At 39.6% G+C, this 16,481-nt stretch overlaps 1 protein-coding gene across 4 annotated transcripts in view; it reads left to right on the top strand.

The window, feature by feature from the left end:
- pnpla6 (patatin-like phospholipase domain containing 6) overlaps positions 1 to 16,481 on the top strand; it is a 40,874-nt gene that overhangs the window by 20,577 nt on the left and 3,816 nt on the right. For 2 of the 4 annotated variants that reach the window (XM_084106964.1, XM_084106966.1), the window contains exons 14-30: positions 1,433 to 1,600; positions 1,737 to 1,814; positions 2,374 to 2,579; positions 2,947 to 3,078; positions 3,728 to 3,851; positions 3,963 to 4,152; positions 4,367 to 4,516; positions 5,158 to 5,221; positions 5,311 to 5,479; positions 6,181 to 6,363; positions 6,462 to 6,580; positions 7,111 to 7,267; positions 7,392 to 7,508; positions 7,712 to 7,781; positions 9,623 to 9,739; positions 14,607 to 14,755; positions 14,949 to 15,101. In XM_084106964.1, the coding sequence (XP_083963090.1) occupies positions 1,433 to 1,600; positions 1,737 to 1,814; positions 2,374 to 2,579; positions 2,947 to 3,078; positions 3,728 to 3,851; positions 3,963 to 4,152; positions 4,367 to 4,516; positions 5,158 to 5,221; positions 5,311 to 5,479; positions 6,181 to 6,363; positions 6,462 to 6,580; positions 7,111 to 7,267; positions 7,392 to 7,508; positions 7,712 to 7,781; positions 9,623 to 9,739; positions 14,607 to 14,755; positions 14,949 to 15,101 (2,346 nt within the window). Of the gene's footprint in view, positions 1 to 1,432; positions 1,601 to 1,736; positions 1,815 to 2,373; positions 2,580 to 2,946; positions 3,079 to 3,727; positions 3,852 to 3,962; positions 4,153 to 4,366; positions 4,517 to 5,157; positions 5,222 to 5,310; positions 5,480 to 6,180; positions 6,364 to 6,461; positions 6,581 to 7,110; positions 7,268 to 7,391; positions 7,509 to 7,711; positions 7,782 to 9,622; positions 9,740 to 13,290; positions 13,408 to 14,606; positions 14,756 to 14,948; positions 15,102 to 16,481 lie in introns of all 4 variants that reach the window. The other 2 variants (XM_084106963.1, XM_084106965.1) reach the window with 1 other exon arrangement.

Consider the following 16,481-nt stretch of genomic DNA (forward strand, 5'->3'; position numbering starts at 1 on the left):
GTGCCAGACGGGCCGGTCTGAGTATTTCACAATCTGCTCAGTTACTGGGATTTTCACGCACAACCATTTCTAGGGTTTACAAAGAATGGTGTGAAAAGGGAAAAACATCCAGTATGCGGCAGTCCTGTGGGCGAAAATGCCTTGTTGATGCTAGAGGTCAGAGGAGAATGGGCCGACTGACGTTACAACCGAGATATGCAGCAAAGCATTTGTGAAGCCACAACACGCACAACCTTGAGGCGGATGGGCTACAACAGTAGAAGACCCCACCGGGTACCACTCATCTCCACTACAAATAGGAAAAAGAGGCTACAATTTGCACGAGCTCACCAAAATTGGACAGTTGAAGACTGGAAAAATGTTGCCTGGTCTGATGAGTCTCGATTTCTGTTGAGACATTCAGATGGTAGAGTCAGAATTTGGCGTAAACAGAATGAGAACATGGATCCATCATGCCTTGTTACCACTGTGCAGGCTGGTGGTGGTGGTGTAATGGTGTGGGGGATGTTTTCTTGGCACACTTTAGGCCCCTTAGTGCCAATTGGGCATCGTTTAAATGCCACGGCCTACCTGAGCATTGTTTCTGACCATGTCCATCTCTTTATGACCACCATGTTCCCATCCTCTGATGGCTACTTCCAGCAGGATAATGCATCATGTCACAAAGCTCGAATCATTTCAAATTGGTTTCTTGAACATGACAATGAGTTCACTGTACTAAAATGGCCCCCACAGTCACCAGATCTCAACCCAATAGAGCATCTTTGGGATGTGGTGGAACGGGAGCTTCGTGCCCTGGATGTGCATCCCACAAATCTCCATCAACTGCAAGATGCTATCCTATCAATATGGGCCAACATTTCTAAAGAATGCTTTCAGCACCTTGTTGAATCAATGCCACGTAGAATTAAGGCAGTTCTGAAGGCGAAAGGGGGTCAAACACAGTATTAGTATGGTGTTCCTAATAATCCTTTAGGTGAGTGTATGTGTGTACATGAATACAATTAAAAAACTTAAAATAATTAAATTACGCAATGTAGAATAAAATGAAAGATAAAAGGAAAAATTACAAAAATACATTGAATAAAGGGTTGGGTCAAAAAAAGATAACTTGTTTAGACTTTACAGAAATAGCAGGTAACAACAACAGAGAGATATAGGACATATTTGAGTTTTTTCCTCTTTTATACTACACTCTCAGTCTGGGAGAGAAAGAGTTTTCATAAACAAATCATGACGTTCTGAGGCTCTAAATATCACACGTTCATACACATATTTTAACTAATTAACAACATATTTTGTATTACAGTATCGGGAGTCTAATAAGAATCATAATTTAGATAATTGCATCTTTTGATATTAGGTTGAAATGAGCCAGACAAAAAGATTTGAAACATTGAGAGACATCATGCTTGTTTTCGGTGTGTCTCAGGAGCAGCGTGAGAGGAAGGTGACGGTGGACGAGGTTCCTTCAGGCGTGTATTTGTATCCTGAGGAGGAGTCAGGGATGGAGAACATTTTTTGCCCGTTTCAAGGACGACCTAACGCTACAGTGTTCGAGGAGGCCCAGAAGGAGATTCTCAAACTCATGAGGATTGAGGTACAGTATATCTGTGTTTGTGTGGGACAGTCCATTGCCCAGTAAAACGAAGTGTACTTCAGTTTTCTTCTGATTTCTGACGGTCACATCTGTGTCTCTGTTGACACTCTTTCCTCATATGCTCTTTCATCATCAGGACCCTACGCTGCTCAATGGGAGGGTGACGTTTCATCATGCCAAAGCTGGATCTGTGTTAGCCAGACAGGGAGACCAGGTGCTCATCCTCTCTAATCTCCTTTCCTTTCTTCCTCTTCTGCCCAACTTTGTTGGCGAAACTTAGATCTGTTGTATTGAAGAATCAAATGCTTGTATTTCCTTCCACCCTTGGACTACGTTCACACTGGCAGTTCAAGTCCGATTATTTGTGTATCCGATATGAATCTGATCTAAAATATCTGTGTTGGTTTCTATGACAAGTACCTGCACATCAAGAACAACACAACTTTGTTTCTGCAAAGACATCTGACATGTTTATATGTTTTATGTGGGGTGAGAAAGTAACAACAATGCAAAATCCAATCAGAGCAGTCAGACTGAAATGGATTTCCAGAAATTAGGTTTGATATAAATTTAGCTTGAAACGGATTTGTAAAAATCTGATGATTTTTTTTTGCCATTAACACTTGCTAAATATGATCTGATGTACACAAAAATCATATTTGGACTGACAGTCTGAACAGTTGATTGGTCAGCTTTATTTAGTTCCACATTATCACTCCATGTATTCTCAGTTTCTTCTTTGTGATCCTGTTTGTTCCTCTTCTCTTCTTTAGGATGTGAGTCTGCATTTTGTCCTCTCTGGCTGTCTTCACGTCTTTCAGAAGATGATCGACAAGCAGGAAGCAGTGTGTCTGTTCGTGACCCAGCCGGGTGAGATGGTAGGTCAGCTGGCTGTACTCACAGGAGAGCCGCTCATCTTCACCATCAAGGCTGAGCGTGACTGCACCTTCCTCAAGATCTCCAAATCCGACTTCTATGAGTGAGTGTTTCCATACAGTCCTGCAGCTGATTTGACTCTGTCAGTCTATGGAATGGCACTCTAGCCATTGCAAATCTGGGAGAACTTTATTTTACAGTCCTGTTCTGCATGTACATTTTATGTACTAGTATGTACATTTTATGTATTAGTAATGACTAACTGGGTAATAGCTAGGTACTATTCCTGAACCAACTTCTAAACCTAACCTTGACCTGTGTAGTTACATTACATTACTCGGTAATTTTGTGGGTAAGTACACTGTAAGTACACTGAATGTGCATGTGTAAAATAAACAGCAACCATGAAACTTATAAGAACAAAGAAGCAGTTTTTGTAATATTGTCTGTGTTTGTGCTGCCCCCTGTAGGATCATGCGTGAGCAGCCTAGTGTTGTTCTCAGTGCAGCTCACACCGTGGCTATCCGCATGTCCCCGTTTGTACGACAGATGGATTTTGCCATCGACTGGATGGCTGTCGAAGCTGGACGGGCCCTTTATCGGTACCATCACTCTCTCCTAATTATTATTATTTTTTAAACTGACCTGAACTGTTATTAAGTTCAGTATAATATTTTTTTTAGCTGACAACAATCACAGTGAATAGTGCAAATGTACTTTGTAATTTGTTTTATTAATTAATTAAGTTATTGATTTGATAATTCAACTTTTTAATCTTCAGGGGTCCTTGCCCTGAAAAACGTTGAAGACCACTGTTTTAGATTATTTATTTTTTAATCTTAATCCACACTCAGATTTTTTTATGCAAGCATGCAGAAATTTGATTTTTTTTTTCTTTTTTCTATTTGAATGTAATTTATTCCTGTGATGCAAAGCTGAATTTTCAGCATCATTACTCCAGTCTTCAGTGTCACATGATCTTTAAGAAATCATTCTAATATGATTTGCTGCTCAAGAAACATTTCTTATTATTGTCAATGTTGAAAACAGTTGTGGAAACAGTGATGCATTTGTAGGATTCTTTGATTAATAGAAAGTTCAAAAGAACAGCATTTATTTGAAATGGAAACCTTTTGAAAGATTATAAATGTCTTTACTGTCACTTTTGATCGATTTAATGCATCTCTACTAAATTAAAGTATTAATTTCATTGGGAAAAAAATCGGTCATTAAATTTGTTGTGTTCTGTAGGCAGGACGATCAGTCTGACTGCACCTATATTGTGCTGAATGGACGACTGCGTTCCGTCATTCGAAAAGCCAATGGGAAGAAGGAGCTAGTCGGAGAGTACGGACGAGGAGATCTCATCGGAGTTGTGAGTCTAGAGCTCTGACATCAACCCTAGTTTTAGGGTCTTAGCTAGTCTAAACTGGATTTAGGATTGCTAAATTATGGCTAACCCTAAGTTTTGTATATTTCTTCTCAGGTGGAGGCTTTGACACGGCAGCCTCGTGCCACCACGGTCCATGCCGTCAGAGATACTGAGCTGGTGAAGCTTCCAGAAGGAACCCTCAACAATATTAAGAGAAGATACCCACAGGTGGTGACGCGCTTGATCCATCTGCTGGGGCAGAAGATTTTGGGAAACCTCCAACAGCCCCGTGGACCTTTCTCAAGTACGTTTAGCCCAAAAAACAAACGTTAATCAGTCAACTCGCTTCAAAAGCGTCAGTAAAGTTGACCTTAGAGAAGAACCATCATCTTAGGAGAGAAAAGGAGAGAAGTTCTGGTCAGGTCATAATTTTAGATAAAACGAGTAAGCCAATGAACATGAAGCAGAGCTTTTTTGTGTTTAATAAAACGTTTAAAATGTCACTTTCCTTTCTCTAGGCACTGCGCTGGGTCTGCCAAGCATGGCGTCCAGTCCGGACGTCACTAACCCAGCCAGTAATCTCTCCACGGTGGCCGTGCTTCCTGTTTGTGATGATGTGCCAATCAATGCCTTCAATTTGGAGCTTAGCCACGCTCTCAGCGCCATAGGTACACTAAAGCAGTTATTGACATTTAAAGCCCATGATCTTCTAGAAACATAATCTAAAGGCACTAATGTACTCACAGCAAAGTTATTTTTAGTTTTTCACTTAGGGGTAAACTTTTCACTTAGCAGCGGTATACTGTTAGCGAATATCCCGACGCCACCCACACTGCTGAGAGTGACGTTTAGATGAATATGTAAATATGTGCTTCGCGCTTTCTTCTTAGTTCATCACTCCAGTCAAGTCATGTCACCTTTATATATAGCACTTAATACAATAGATTGCTTTAAAGCAAGCAGTTTTACAGTATTGAACATGAAAAACAGGGTTAGTGCCACTTTCAATTAGAATTAAAGCTTTAATTTCTACTATAAAGAAGCTCTCCAGTGTGTTCATGTCTGACCTCAACGGAGTGAACAAAATAAATGAACTAGAGAAGATTTCCATGTTAAAGACGTTGGAGCCCCAGAGCACACCTACCTATTTCATAATCACCACAGACCAATGGTAGTTCCAAGGTTGGCGAACCTTTTTGAACTCCTGAAACTCACAAACTTCGTTTTGGCCTTATTTTGTGTGAAATGACATTCTTCGATTTCGCTTGAAGTATATCTGGGCCTTCACACATTCTCATTCTTCAATCAGGACCAACCCTGCTGCTAACCAGTGAAATCATCAGAGAGAGACTTGGCGCTTCTGCTTTGGACAGGTATATAAATGCGAGATCAGAACGTCTCATTCTCATATCTCATTCGTTCTCATATCTCATTGTAATCTGAAATGCGTCTCTTTCTCTAGTATCCATGAGTACAGGTTGTCAGGTTGGTTGGCTCAGCAGGAGGACATTAATCGTATAGTGCTGTATCAGACGGACAGCGGTATGACCCCATGGACTCAACGCTGCATCCGACAAGCTGACTGCATCCTCATTGTGGGGCTTGGAGACCAAGAACCTGCACTTGGAGAGGTATTTGTCGAATCTTGTGTTGTTTCTGTCCACGTTCATGTGTGAGGTGGTGTAGTGGTTGAAGATCAGAGCTGGTAACGCAATGTCGTTGGGTCAAACCTCACAAGGAAAGATTCATTTTACATGTCACCTCGAGCAACCAACTTCAGGTTGTGCAACTTGGCACATTTGATATACCACCAACATGTAATTTTTTTCAGACTCGTCTGTCTATAAAGCATATTTTGTTTGAATGTACTGCTTTAAATGCCACTAGGCAACGTTTTTACTCAAAGTTCACTAAAAGATGTTTTCAAAAACATTTCACCAAGAATAATCTTACTTTTTTTATCAAATATTGAAATGAAGAATCTTATTTAATGTTTGTTATGATGATGAGGTGGTTGTTAGTTGTTGTTTTTAATTATTACTGTATGTTACTACTATTTGTTTCTTTTAAAAATATATTGATCTTGCCTTGAAAATAGCCATAGATGCTGGTATGGCAATAAAAACAAACCACAAAAAGGTGTGGTCACTAGGGGTGTAACTAGGAATTGTGAATTTAATCGATTTGCTGTCTACCCAAAGATTCACACCCCTAGCGGGGTCACAGATTTGTGTTCGAATAGCTTCAAACATGGATTATCCAATCAGAAGTTAGATTCAAACTTAATGGTAAAAGGTTGTGTTTTGATTCTCCCATGTTCTTACCTTCTCAGTTGGAGCAGATGTTGGAGAACACAGCGGTACGGGCACTGAAGCAGTTAGTTCTGTTGCATCGCGAGGATGGGCCGGGTCCTTCGAGAACCGTTGAATGGCTGAACATGCGAAGCTGGTGTTCTGGACACCTTCACCTGAAGTGTCCCCGTAGAGTCTTCTCACGAAGAAGCCCCTCTAAACTGGTAAAAAAAAAAACATGTTTAGCTTTCTGTTGATTTACAGAACAAAGATTTTTAGTAACCCTTGTGTTTGTTATGGATGTGGTTGTTGTGTTAAACAGCGAGAGGTATATGAAAAGGTTTTTGAGAAGACTGCGGACAGACACAGTGATTTCTCCCGGCTGGCCAGAGTACTCACAGGAAACAGCATCGCCCTCGTGCTGGGCGGAGGAGGAGCCCGGTGAGCCACATCAAGCAATCGTTATACTGTCATTTACATGCAGACCTGAAAAATGGACTAAAGAGTTTTTTTTTATTCACTTATTTTCAAATTTGTCTTTGTCAGTGTTACTTTAGTCATACTTATATTCTATTATAGTTTTTTATACTTGGTATTAGCTTTTATCTTTATATTTTCAGTTTTTATTTTAAATTTAGTAAACTTTTAGTTAGTGTTATGTTCTTTTGTCATCTGAATTTTTTATTATTATTACTATTTAGATTTAATTTTTTTATTTCAGTTTTTATTTCCATTTGATAATTTTAGTGCTTCAACTTAAACAATATTTTTCTTTTTTTCTTTTCAGTTATATTTCAATGAACAAAAATGTTTTTAGTTTTCGTTAATGATAATAACCCTGGTTTTTGGGTAACACTTTAGAATAAAATAAATACTGTAACAAATGTATTGCTCATTGTTAGTTAACAAATGAGACCTTATCTTAAAGTGTTACCGTTTTAAAATGGTCAAGGTTATGTTCAATCTTGCAGGGGCTGCTCTCATGTTGGTTTAATCAAAGCCATGGAGGACACGGGAATTCCCATTGACATAGTGGGAGGAACCTCCATTGGCTCTTTCATCGGTGCTCTGTACGCAGAGGAGAGAAATGCTGTTCGGGTCAAGCAGAGGGCGAGAGAGTGGTCCAAGGTAACGTCAACTCTATCCGTCCCCTCACACCTTGCTTTGAGAAATCAGAGAAGATATAAGATCTTGAGTTATTAATCACTAAAATCTTTTTTTAGTTTATTTAATCCATTTCTCTTGCCCTCAGGCCATGAACTCTGTGTTTAAAACGGTACTGGATCTTACTTATCCAATCACGTCCATGTTCTCTGGCTCTGCCTTCAACACCAGCATATCCAAAGTGTTTGAGGACAAACAAATCGAGGTGAGAGGTCACCACAGCTCTTTTAGAGTGCATCGGTTTCAGAAATCTAACCCAATGTTTCTGAAACACATATTTTGCTTAATTTAATTGCTCTGTATTATTACTTGATTGTTTAATCTTCAAAATAACTGATGTAATTAATAAGGGTGATTATCATAGGCATGACAACTTTAACATTGTGTTTTTCGTGCTTGTATTTGAAGGACTTGTGGCTGCCTTACTTCAACGTGACCACAGACATCACAGCTTCTGCTATGCGTGTTCATAAAGATGGTGAGTGACGACTGAACTGGTTCCTCTTTACTTTCAGCTTTAATGTGGGGTTCCACTGGGTTCCATGTTAGGGGCATTTGACTTCTTGAATATAAAACATATTTTAAGAATTTTTAATCATATAATGATTTAATAATATATGAATTTAATAATTAAATAATCTTGGATAATGACAATGTCAAATATTGATGTAAAAAGTTTTTTAAAAAAACTTTACAGCAGTGATAAATTGAACACTATTAAAACTTAACTCTGGTAAAAGGCTTTTCAAATGTTTACTGTTAGTGTTAACATAACCTTGACAGAAATATGGGATGTTCTCGCTGTCTGGCTATGAATTTGTAATGATTGCATGCATTAAGAAAGAGGAGTTGTTGCATGTGGGTTGTGCAATTTGCTGAAAGGTCTGAAGTAACGGATTGTTTCTAAGAAAAATCTAGAAAATGCCCATTTCATTTTGCCTGTTAACTCGCATTTACACAAGTGAGATGTTAATGCAGCGATTAATTTCATAATCACTAATATACATTTTGGGATTGACCAATGGCATGCATTATCTCTAAATTCTGGGTTTGGTCCACAAATTCAGTCAAACATGTATTAATCAGGGTAAACAAGTATTAAACAGATATACTGTAATATAAGTTCGTTCACTCTGGATAAATCAGTTAATGTTCATGTTAACATCACTGACTACAGTTTAGAGCTGTAAAATGCTGGATTTGGGGGCCTTATAATGGTCATGTGGTCACCCCTGTTTGCCCAAATGGATTATGGGATAGAATTTGCATGTCTTACTAACTGCAAGGACAAAGCTTGTCTCTGTTTTCTTTCCCACTCCATCCCCTCTGTCCTACCTTCTGTCTTAACCTGCTTTTGTCATAGAAACGGCTAATCTCACATTCATTCTCGTCCTTTTCACACATCTTGATCTCACTGTTTTCTTTCTATTATATTCTAAATGCCCATCATGTCAAAGTAAACATCATTAGCTGTTGTAGAAGGTAAAACCCCTGTTAGTGGTGTCTGTAGGATCCAGAACGCATTACCACTTGCTTCCCCCTGCTCTGTTAATGTCGTTTCCTCTTCATTCTGCTGTTGTAGCATTGCTTAGGCGCTTCTAATTCTCACACTGCACAAATAAGGAATTACAAGTCCAAACACTTTACTGCAACATTATGCCTTCACTCAGCTGTGGATGTTGGTCAGGTTGTGCCCATGTGTTAAAAAATAGAATGTCTTCTTATATTCAAGCAGTTTCTAAATGTAAGAGTAAATAATTGAATACCAGGCCGCCTGTCTTTCACCTTTGTGTCAGTTGTTATAAATCAAGTGACCTTCAAGAAACACAAATCACACAGTTGTAGTTTTGTAAGACAAGTCAACATGATCATATCTTTAGTTTCAGGTCCTGTGTGCTATAATACTTATAACAGCCTGCATATCTCTCACTCTCACCTTATTTGTGCTCTTCCACCTCTTCTGCCTCCTTCTCTAATCTGTTTTATTTGTCCATGTTGGCATGGCTTAGATTGTCATCTCTAATAAATGCAATTTTAGCTTTCAGCTTTCTTTCCCTCTTTTGTTAGGAAACCACACAGTTACGTTACAATCTACTTTCAAGTTTTGTTTTTCTTGTTTATACTGATTAGAATAAGATGTCCGATTGGCATAGCCAGATCTCAACATGATGTCCATGAGACTACGGAGCGTTATCTGAGAATTTTGGGTTCCCCTCTCATTCTCACTCATCTGTTTCCTGTTGTTTACTGTCCCTCCCTCCTCTGTCTCTCTCCACGTCTTGTCCAGTTTTGATTTACTCTCCATCTTCATTTTGCCAGGCTGTGTTTGGCGCTATGTTAGAGCCAGTGCCTCCTATACCCCTTATCTGCCTCCTCTCTGCGACCCCAAGGACGGCCACCTCCTCGTGGATGGTTGCTATGTTAACAATGTCCCAGGTCAGGATTCTGCCCCCTTTCCCCCCTCCACCAACTTCCAGAAGCCTAAAGGAGGTTATAAAAAAAAACAGTATCCCTGCGACAACCAACCACTCAGTTACCCTTTGTTTTTTATTGTCTCTTGTACTGTTTAAAAAAAAAATTAACCCCCTGCTTACATTGGGAACCCATGGCTTGGAAGGAACATAGGATAGTATTCAATGAGAGAAAGAATAGAGGAGAGAGACTGTGCTTTCAAAATCACGATAGACATTACATTTGGCTGAATCTTACGAAAAACATGTTCAGGTCTCAGTAAAGAGACATGTTCAGTAAAGCCTATTTTAGTTTTTGTTTTTGTTTGTTTTTTTGCATTGTGGGATTCTTTTTAATAGCAGTTATTATATGGAATTATTCTTGTGCCAATAATAATGAACGTAGCTTTTCAAGAAACTAATGAAAATATAAATTGAAACTAAATAAATAATCTCTGAAACTGAAAAAGAATAAATCGCAGGCAAATTTTTTGACTTTGTTTTTAATACACTGCATGTTTTGCTAACTATTTCTCATATTTCAATCGCTGATCTGAACTTACAAATGCGCTTCCAGAGTTTTCATTTACGCTTCTGAAGTTTTCGTTTACGCTCCCTGAGTTTTCGTTCGCCGTTCTGACACATTTCTCTCGTGGGGGCGGGGCTAGTAGCAGTGTGTTCTCATTGGTTACTGAGTTTTTGATTGACAGCTTCGTGACCTGGAAGTGAAGACGTCAGTGGTGTGTTTATGTGTGGATGTGAGTGTCTGTAATCGCTGCTTTCTATTTCATTTTAGTGATATTAAGTTTATATCTGTATTTATTTGCTGCTACACTATATTGTTGAGATGCTTAGGAATAGTACAGACGAATGATATTCATCATTAGTCATCGTCGCTATATCAGGAGGATACTGGATAACGTTAGCCTACTCGTGGTAAGTCTGATTTTTTTTTTTTTCATTAATGCTATACTAATACTATTTATAATATAGTATTAGTTTCTTGAAAAGCTACGTTCATTATTATTGGCACAAGAATAACTCCATATTATTATCCCACATATTCATGACCATAGTGTTTCCGGATGCTTTATGTAATTTCCATTATTGTTATTAGATTTTCATTAATGTAATACAGTTTTTTCTGTATGTAATGTTTTTTCCTTGTGCTTAATTGTCATGAGTAGTACAAAATGGGCTTAATGGTAGTGGAATATAGGCTTCATTTTTCGGATGAAATATGACCCTCATATATTTTCAGTTTCATAAGATTCAGCCATTCACTCTCAGGACCACTAGGTGCACAATTTCCATTTTTCTTTTCAATCCCACTCTTCCCTGTTTAGCTCTATTGTAAAGAACACTTATTTTTACACACATAGACTCCCGATGTACGGTTACAAATGTGCATATATTGGTTATTTTTACAGCAGCGTTTTTATTTATTTATTTGTGTTTGTTGTGTTATGTTTCAATTTACATGAATAGGTTAACAGTAAGCTTCTGGAGAATATGGCACTGTTAAATTTAGAATGATTTTTGCTGGGGTTGTCATTCACTGAGATATTAATAAGGTAGTATATTAATAAGGTCTCTGTGTCAGGATAGTTGGTGAATATTGTTTAACAGTCCCTAGTGTCAGTTGCTCTAGCTAAACCACTGCATGATTATATTGATTTGCATTAAGCTACAACCAGCATTAATGCTGCGATGGGACTTTTGATGTTGACAAGGTTAATGATGGCTTATTCTTTTTGTTTTTTGTCTGCCTCCTGTAGATACTTGTGTCATAGTTTTCCTGTTCAGGCTGATGTATCTTCCCCATGCACTTCTATCATGCACACATCACATGCACTCAGTCCTGTCTACCTTGAGCTTGGCTGTCATCAGCACACCAAACACACTTTGTGCATGTTGTTGTGCATGTTTATCTATTGCAGGCCGCTATTCTACATGTATAAAGTATTTATGAGGTCAAGGGTCACTGGAAGGTCTTGTTCTGGATCCTACAGCACTACTAGCTACATAGGCTAACCTATTAGGAATTATTAGGAGATTCCTCAACACTGCCCCCCACCCCACCGAATTTCAACCGAGGTGGCCCAGAAACACCCGGCTCCGGGAGTATTGGCACTTTTTTCCCCACTTCACTGGGAATGTCACAATTTTAAACAGACAGATCTTTTTATGTTGTTTCACTTTTATCAATGGGCACTCTTTTTGCTTTAAAGTAGTTCACCCCAAAATTAAAAATCTGTCATTATCTACTTTATCAAACATGAAGGTGAGTAAATAGAGTACTGAAGTGATGCCGAATTTTTTGTAGGCCAGCCAAGAAGTTCACCCTGGTTTTTCCATTGGCTTTTGGATTATTGCAGAAAATATGCTTTGTAACTCAACAAAAGTTTATGATTATTACACGATTTGTTCATCTTGATTATCTTCACAAATGAACACAACTTTTATGAATTTTGAAGCCTCTATACCAGGGGTGCCCAACCCTACTCCTGCCGATCGACTGTCCTGCACAGTTTATCTCCAACCCTAAACAAATACACCTGCCTTTCATTTTCAAGCGATCCTGAAGACGTTAATTGGTTGCTTCAGGTGTTTTTGATTAGGGTTGGAGATAAACTGTGCAGGACAGTTGATTGGCAGGAGCAGGGTTGGGCACCCCTGCTCTATACAATCGGCAGGAATAAAAATTTAAACGTAGGCTTCAGTGTCATTACCATTAAGCTTCTTGCAATTCTTTCAGTCTTTATTTAAAAAAAAAAAATAAATCCCTGAAAGTTTTCCCTCAAAAGCATGCTTATAAACACAATGAGGCTGTGAAAGCAGACTAGTGAGTAGATGCAAAACATTGGCTTCAGGACGATGAAATTGAACTTGCTAAAATGCTAATTCATTTCTGGGTTTTGGCCTATAAAAATGCATCGCTCTATAGTGACAGAATTTTAAATTTTGGGTGAACTATCCCACATGCTGAATGCACTTGCCTCTCTCAATTTATCTCTCTCCTTCCAACCCATGTCACTGTCACGCCTCTCCTAACACCTGCTGGTCGAGTCTGGTACTGCAGGCGGGAACAGGCTGGCATTGCCCAATATGTTGACTTGTCTTTTAACTCCTCAAGGCTCTCTGCCCTAAAAATACATCATTATTGTCATGGAATAATTTAAGATGAAAATATGCAAATTAATTGTTAGAATATTGGCATGAGTTTTGCAAATTAAAAACAGAATCAATGACAAATTGAACATTTTTGTTCGAAACAAAGGCAGAGTTGAAAGATAAGTCAGCCTTACCTCATGGGTGTTTACTCTACTTCTGTCAAGGTCGGGTTCACTGTATGAGGTAGGCCAAACTAAACCACCGCACACCGTCCTTGGGGTGACCATCACTGTATCTCCCTGCTGGTCTGTGCGCTACTAACCAAAAATGTGACTTCAGGGTCACCTCCAAACGCTGCTGGGGCATTACGTATACGTTCTTTAGACGTTATTAAGAGGTTATTGTCCCCTCCCGGTGTGGTAGGCTCCCTGTGGCGCTATGTCAGGGCGAGCATGACCCTTTCCGGGTACCTGCCACCCCTCTGCGACCCTAAAGATGGGAACCTGCTCATGGATGGAGGATACATCAACAACCTGCCAGGCAAGTACGCCCCAGAGAGAGGGCCACTGGGGCCAGAAACACAATCTGGGTTGGACAATTACTTAATTTTTGGCTTTAAAGAGCTATGTGGCTCTAAGTAAGTATAATGTGATTTTCTTTGCAATTTTGAGGGTAGAATGAGTGGTTTTGCTTTATCCATTTGAACTCAGAATACGTGTCTATTTTAATTTGCTAACTGGTCAATTTGGCATCTGGGAGATTTCCAGTACATTTTAAATTGTTGTTGTATTTTGGACGAACAGTTTATGAATTGTTCAGAGACAAATGGATAAAGTTTTGCAGGGATTGGGTGGTGTGGACAAAGATGGTCAGTTGTTTGACCTCTAGTCTTCACCAGCCTATTAAAAACTTGAAATTTGATCAGATTGTAAATGTCAGTCATTGTAAGTTGATGATGTTGTCTGGTGTATGATTGGTCTTTAAATGTGATTAGAAATATTTGATGTCGCTTCTTTACAATATAAGTAAGTGCAATTTAATACATTTAAATGAAAAAAGAAAAGAATAGAAAAATGGCCCTAAACATCACCAGACAGCAACAGCGTAAAGTCCTTGAGTTTGCAGTGCAACATAATAGGAAGAAAGACAAAGTTCACGTAGTTCAGATGTTGCATTTCAACTTGGGGCATCGTAATTAAGGGGAAAAAGACAAGATTTTGCATGTGACATTCCATGTTATAATTTGATCTGATATATTTCGCAGCAATCGAGCAGTTTGCACTGCCAAAGACAAAATTATTCCTTGCATGAAGATCCCCTGCGTTTTATCCCTCTGAACATATAAAGCTAATTGGAAAGATCAATATTTTGTAATGCACAACTTACTTTTTAATTGGGTCATCATTGATTGTCTTTTTCCATCCTTTGTTTCTCTTGAACACCTGCAAGGCTGTTTCACCACAATTCTCATGCAGCGAAAGCTTTTAGAAATCATTTAGTTTTAAAAATGTCTTACTTTTGAGCATAGATGTTTATCCGGTTATATTCCTGATGAAAATAGCAGCTTTCCAATTTTGGGTTTGGTGAAACAGTGTTGATTGGTGATCAGTTATTACTTGAAGGATTTTGTCTGAAATATTAACAGTACTTTGATTCTTCCCGCTACCTTGTGGACGTCTGTCTTTGTGTGTGTGCGTGTGCATTTGTTTGCATTCAACTGGCATTGTAACGCCCTGCAGCGGACATAGCTCGTAATATGGGCACAAAAACAGTCATCGCCATTGATGTGGGCAGCCAGGATGAGACTGATCTCTGTAACTACGGTGACAGTCTTTCTGGCTGGTGGCTGCTATGGAAACGAATCAACCCGTGGGCCGAGAAAGTGAAGGCGAGTCAATGTTGTTGGATGTTAAATGTAAAAAATGTGTCCGATACCGATAGCCGATTACTCAGAATGGTATCTACTGATACTGATTTTGTTTAGGGGAAAAAAAACCTCTCCAAATGAATGCTGTAAACTATACAGGGAGCCTTCTCATTTGGTACATTACTGTAATAATAGAGGTTCCTCTGTCTTTCAGGTGCCTGACATGGCTGAAATCCAGTCCCGTTTGGCCTACGTATCCTGTGTACGACAGCTGGAACTTGTCAAGAAGAGTGCCTACTGCGAGTACATTCGCCCACCCATCGACCGCTTTAAGACTATGGACTTTGGGAAATTTGATGAAATCTATGTAAGAACACAAAAGCCTAAGTTATTATACAGTGTCAGTGAGGAAAATAAGTATTTGAACACCCTGCTATTTTGCAAGTTCTCCCACTTGGAAATCATGGAGGGGTCTGAAATTGTCATCGTAGGTGCATGTCCACTGTGAGAGACATAATCTAAAAAAAAAAATCCAGAAATCACAATATATGATTTTTTAACTATTTATTTGTATGATACAGCTGCAAATAAGTATTTGAACACCTGTCTATCAGCTAGAATTCTGACCCTCAAAGACCTGTTAGTCTGCCTTGTCCACCTCCACACCTCCAATCTAGTGGAGGTCTGCCTTGTCCACCTCCACTAGATACACAGGTGCATCTAATTTATCCTAAATTAGATGCACCTGTTTGAGGTCGTTAGCTGCATAAAGACACCTGTCCACCCCATACAATCAGTAAGAATCCAACTACTAACATGGCCAAGACCAAAGAGCTGTCCAAAGACACTAGAGACAAAATTGTACACCTCCACAAGGCTGGAAAGGGCTACGGGGAAATTGCCAAGCAGCTTGGTGAAAAAAGGTCCACTGTTGGAGCAATCATTAGAAAATGGAAGAAGCTAAACATGACTGTCAATCTCCCTCGGACTGGGGCTCCATGCAAGATCTCACCTCGTGGGGTCTCAATGATCCTAAGAAAGGTGAGAAATCAGCCCAGAACTACACGGGAGGAGCTGGTCAATGACCTGAAAAGAGCTGGGACCACCGTTTCCAAGGTTACTGTTGGTAATACACTAAGACGTCATGGTTTGAAATCATGCATGGCACGGAAGGTTCCCCTGCTTAAACCAGCACATGTCAAGGCCCGTCTTAAGTTTGCCGATGACCATTTGGATGATCCAGAGGAGTCATGGGAGAAAGTCATGTGGTCAGATGAGACCAAAATAGAACTTTTTGGTCATAATTCCACTAAACGTGTTTGGAGGAAGAAGAATGATGAGTACCATCCCAAGAACACCATCCCTACTGTGAAGCATGGGGGTGGTAGCATCATGCTTTGGGGGTGTTTTTCTGCACATGGGACAGGGCGACTGCACTGTATTAAGGAGAGGATGACCGGGGCCATGTATTGCGAGATTTTGGGGAACAACCTCCTTCCCTCAGTTAGAGCATTGAAGATGGGTCGAGGCTGGGTCTTCCAACATGACAATGACCCGAAGCACACAGCCAGGATAACCAAGGAGTGGCTCTGTAAGAAGCATATCAAGGTTCTGGCGTGGCCTAGCCAGTCTCCAGACCTAAACCCAATAGAGAATCTTTGGAGGGAGCTCAAACTCTGTGTTTCTCAGCGACAGCCCAGAAACCTGACTGATCTAGAGAAGATCTGTGTGGAGGAATGGGCCAAAA

The sequence above is a fragment of the Abramis brama genome, assembly GCF_963993115.1.
Source record: "Abramis brama genome assembly, chromosome: 2".
NCBI classification, from domain to species: Eukaryota; Metazoa; Chordata; class Actinopteri; order Cypriniformes; family Leuciscidae; genus Abramis; species Abramis brama.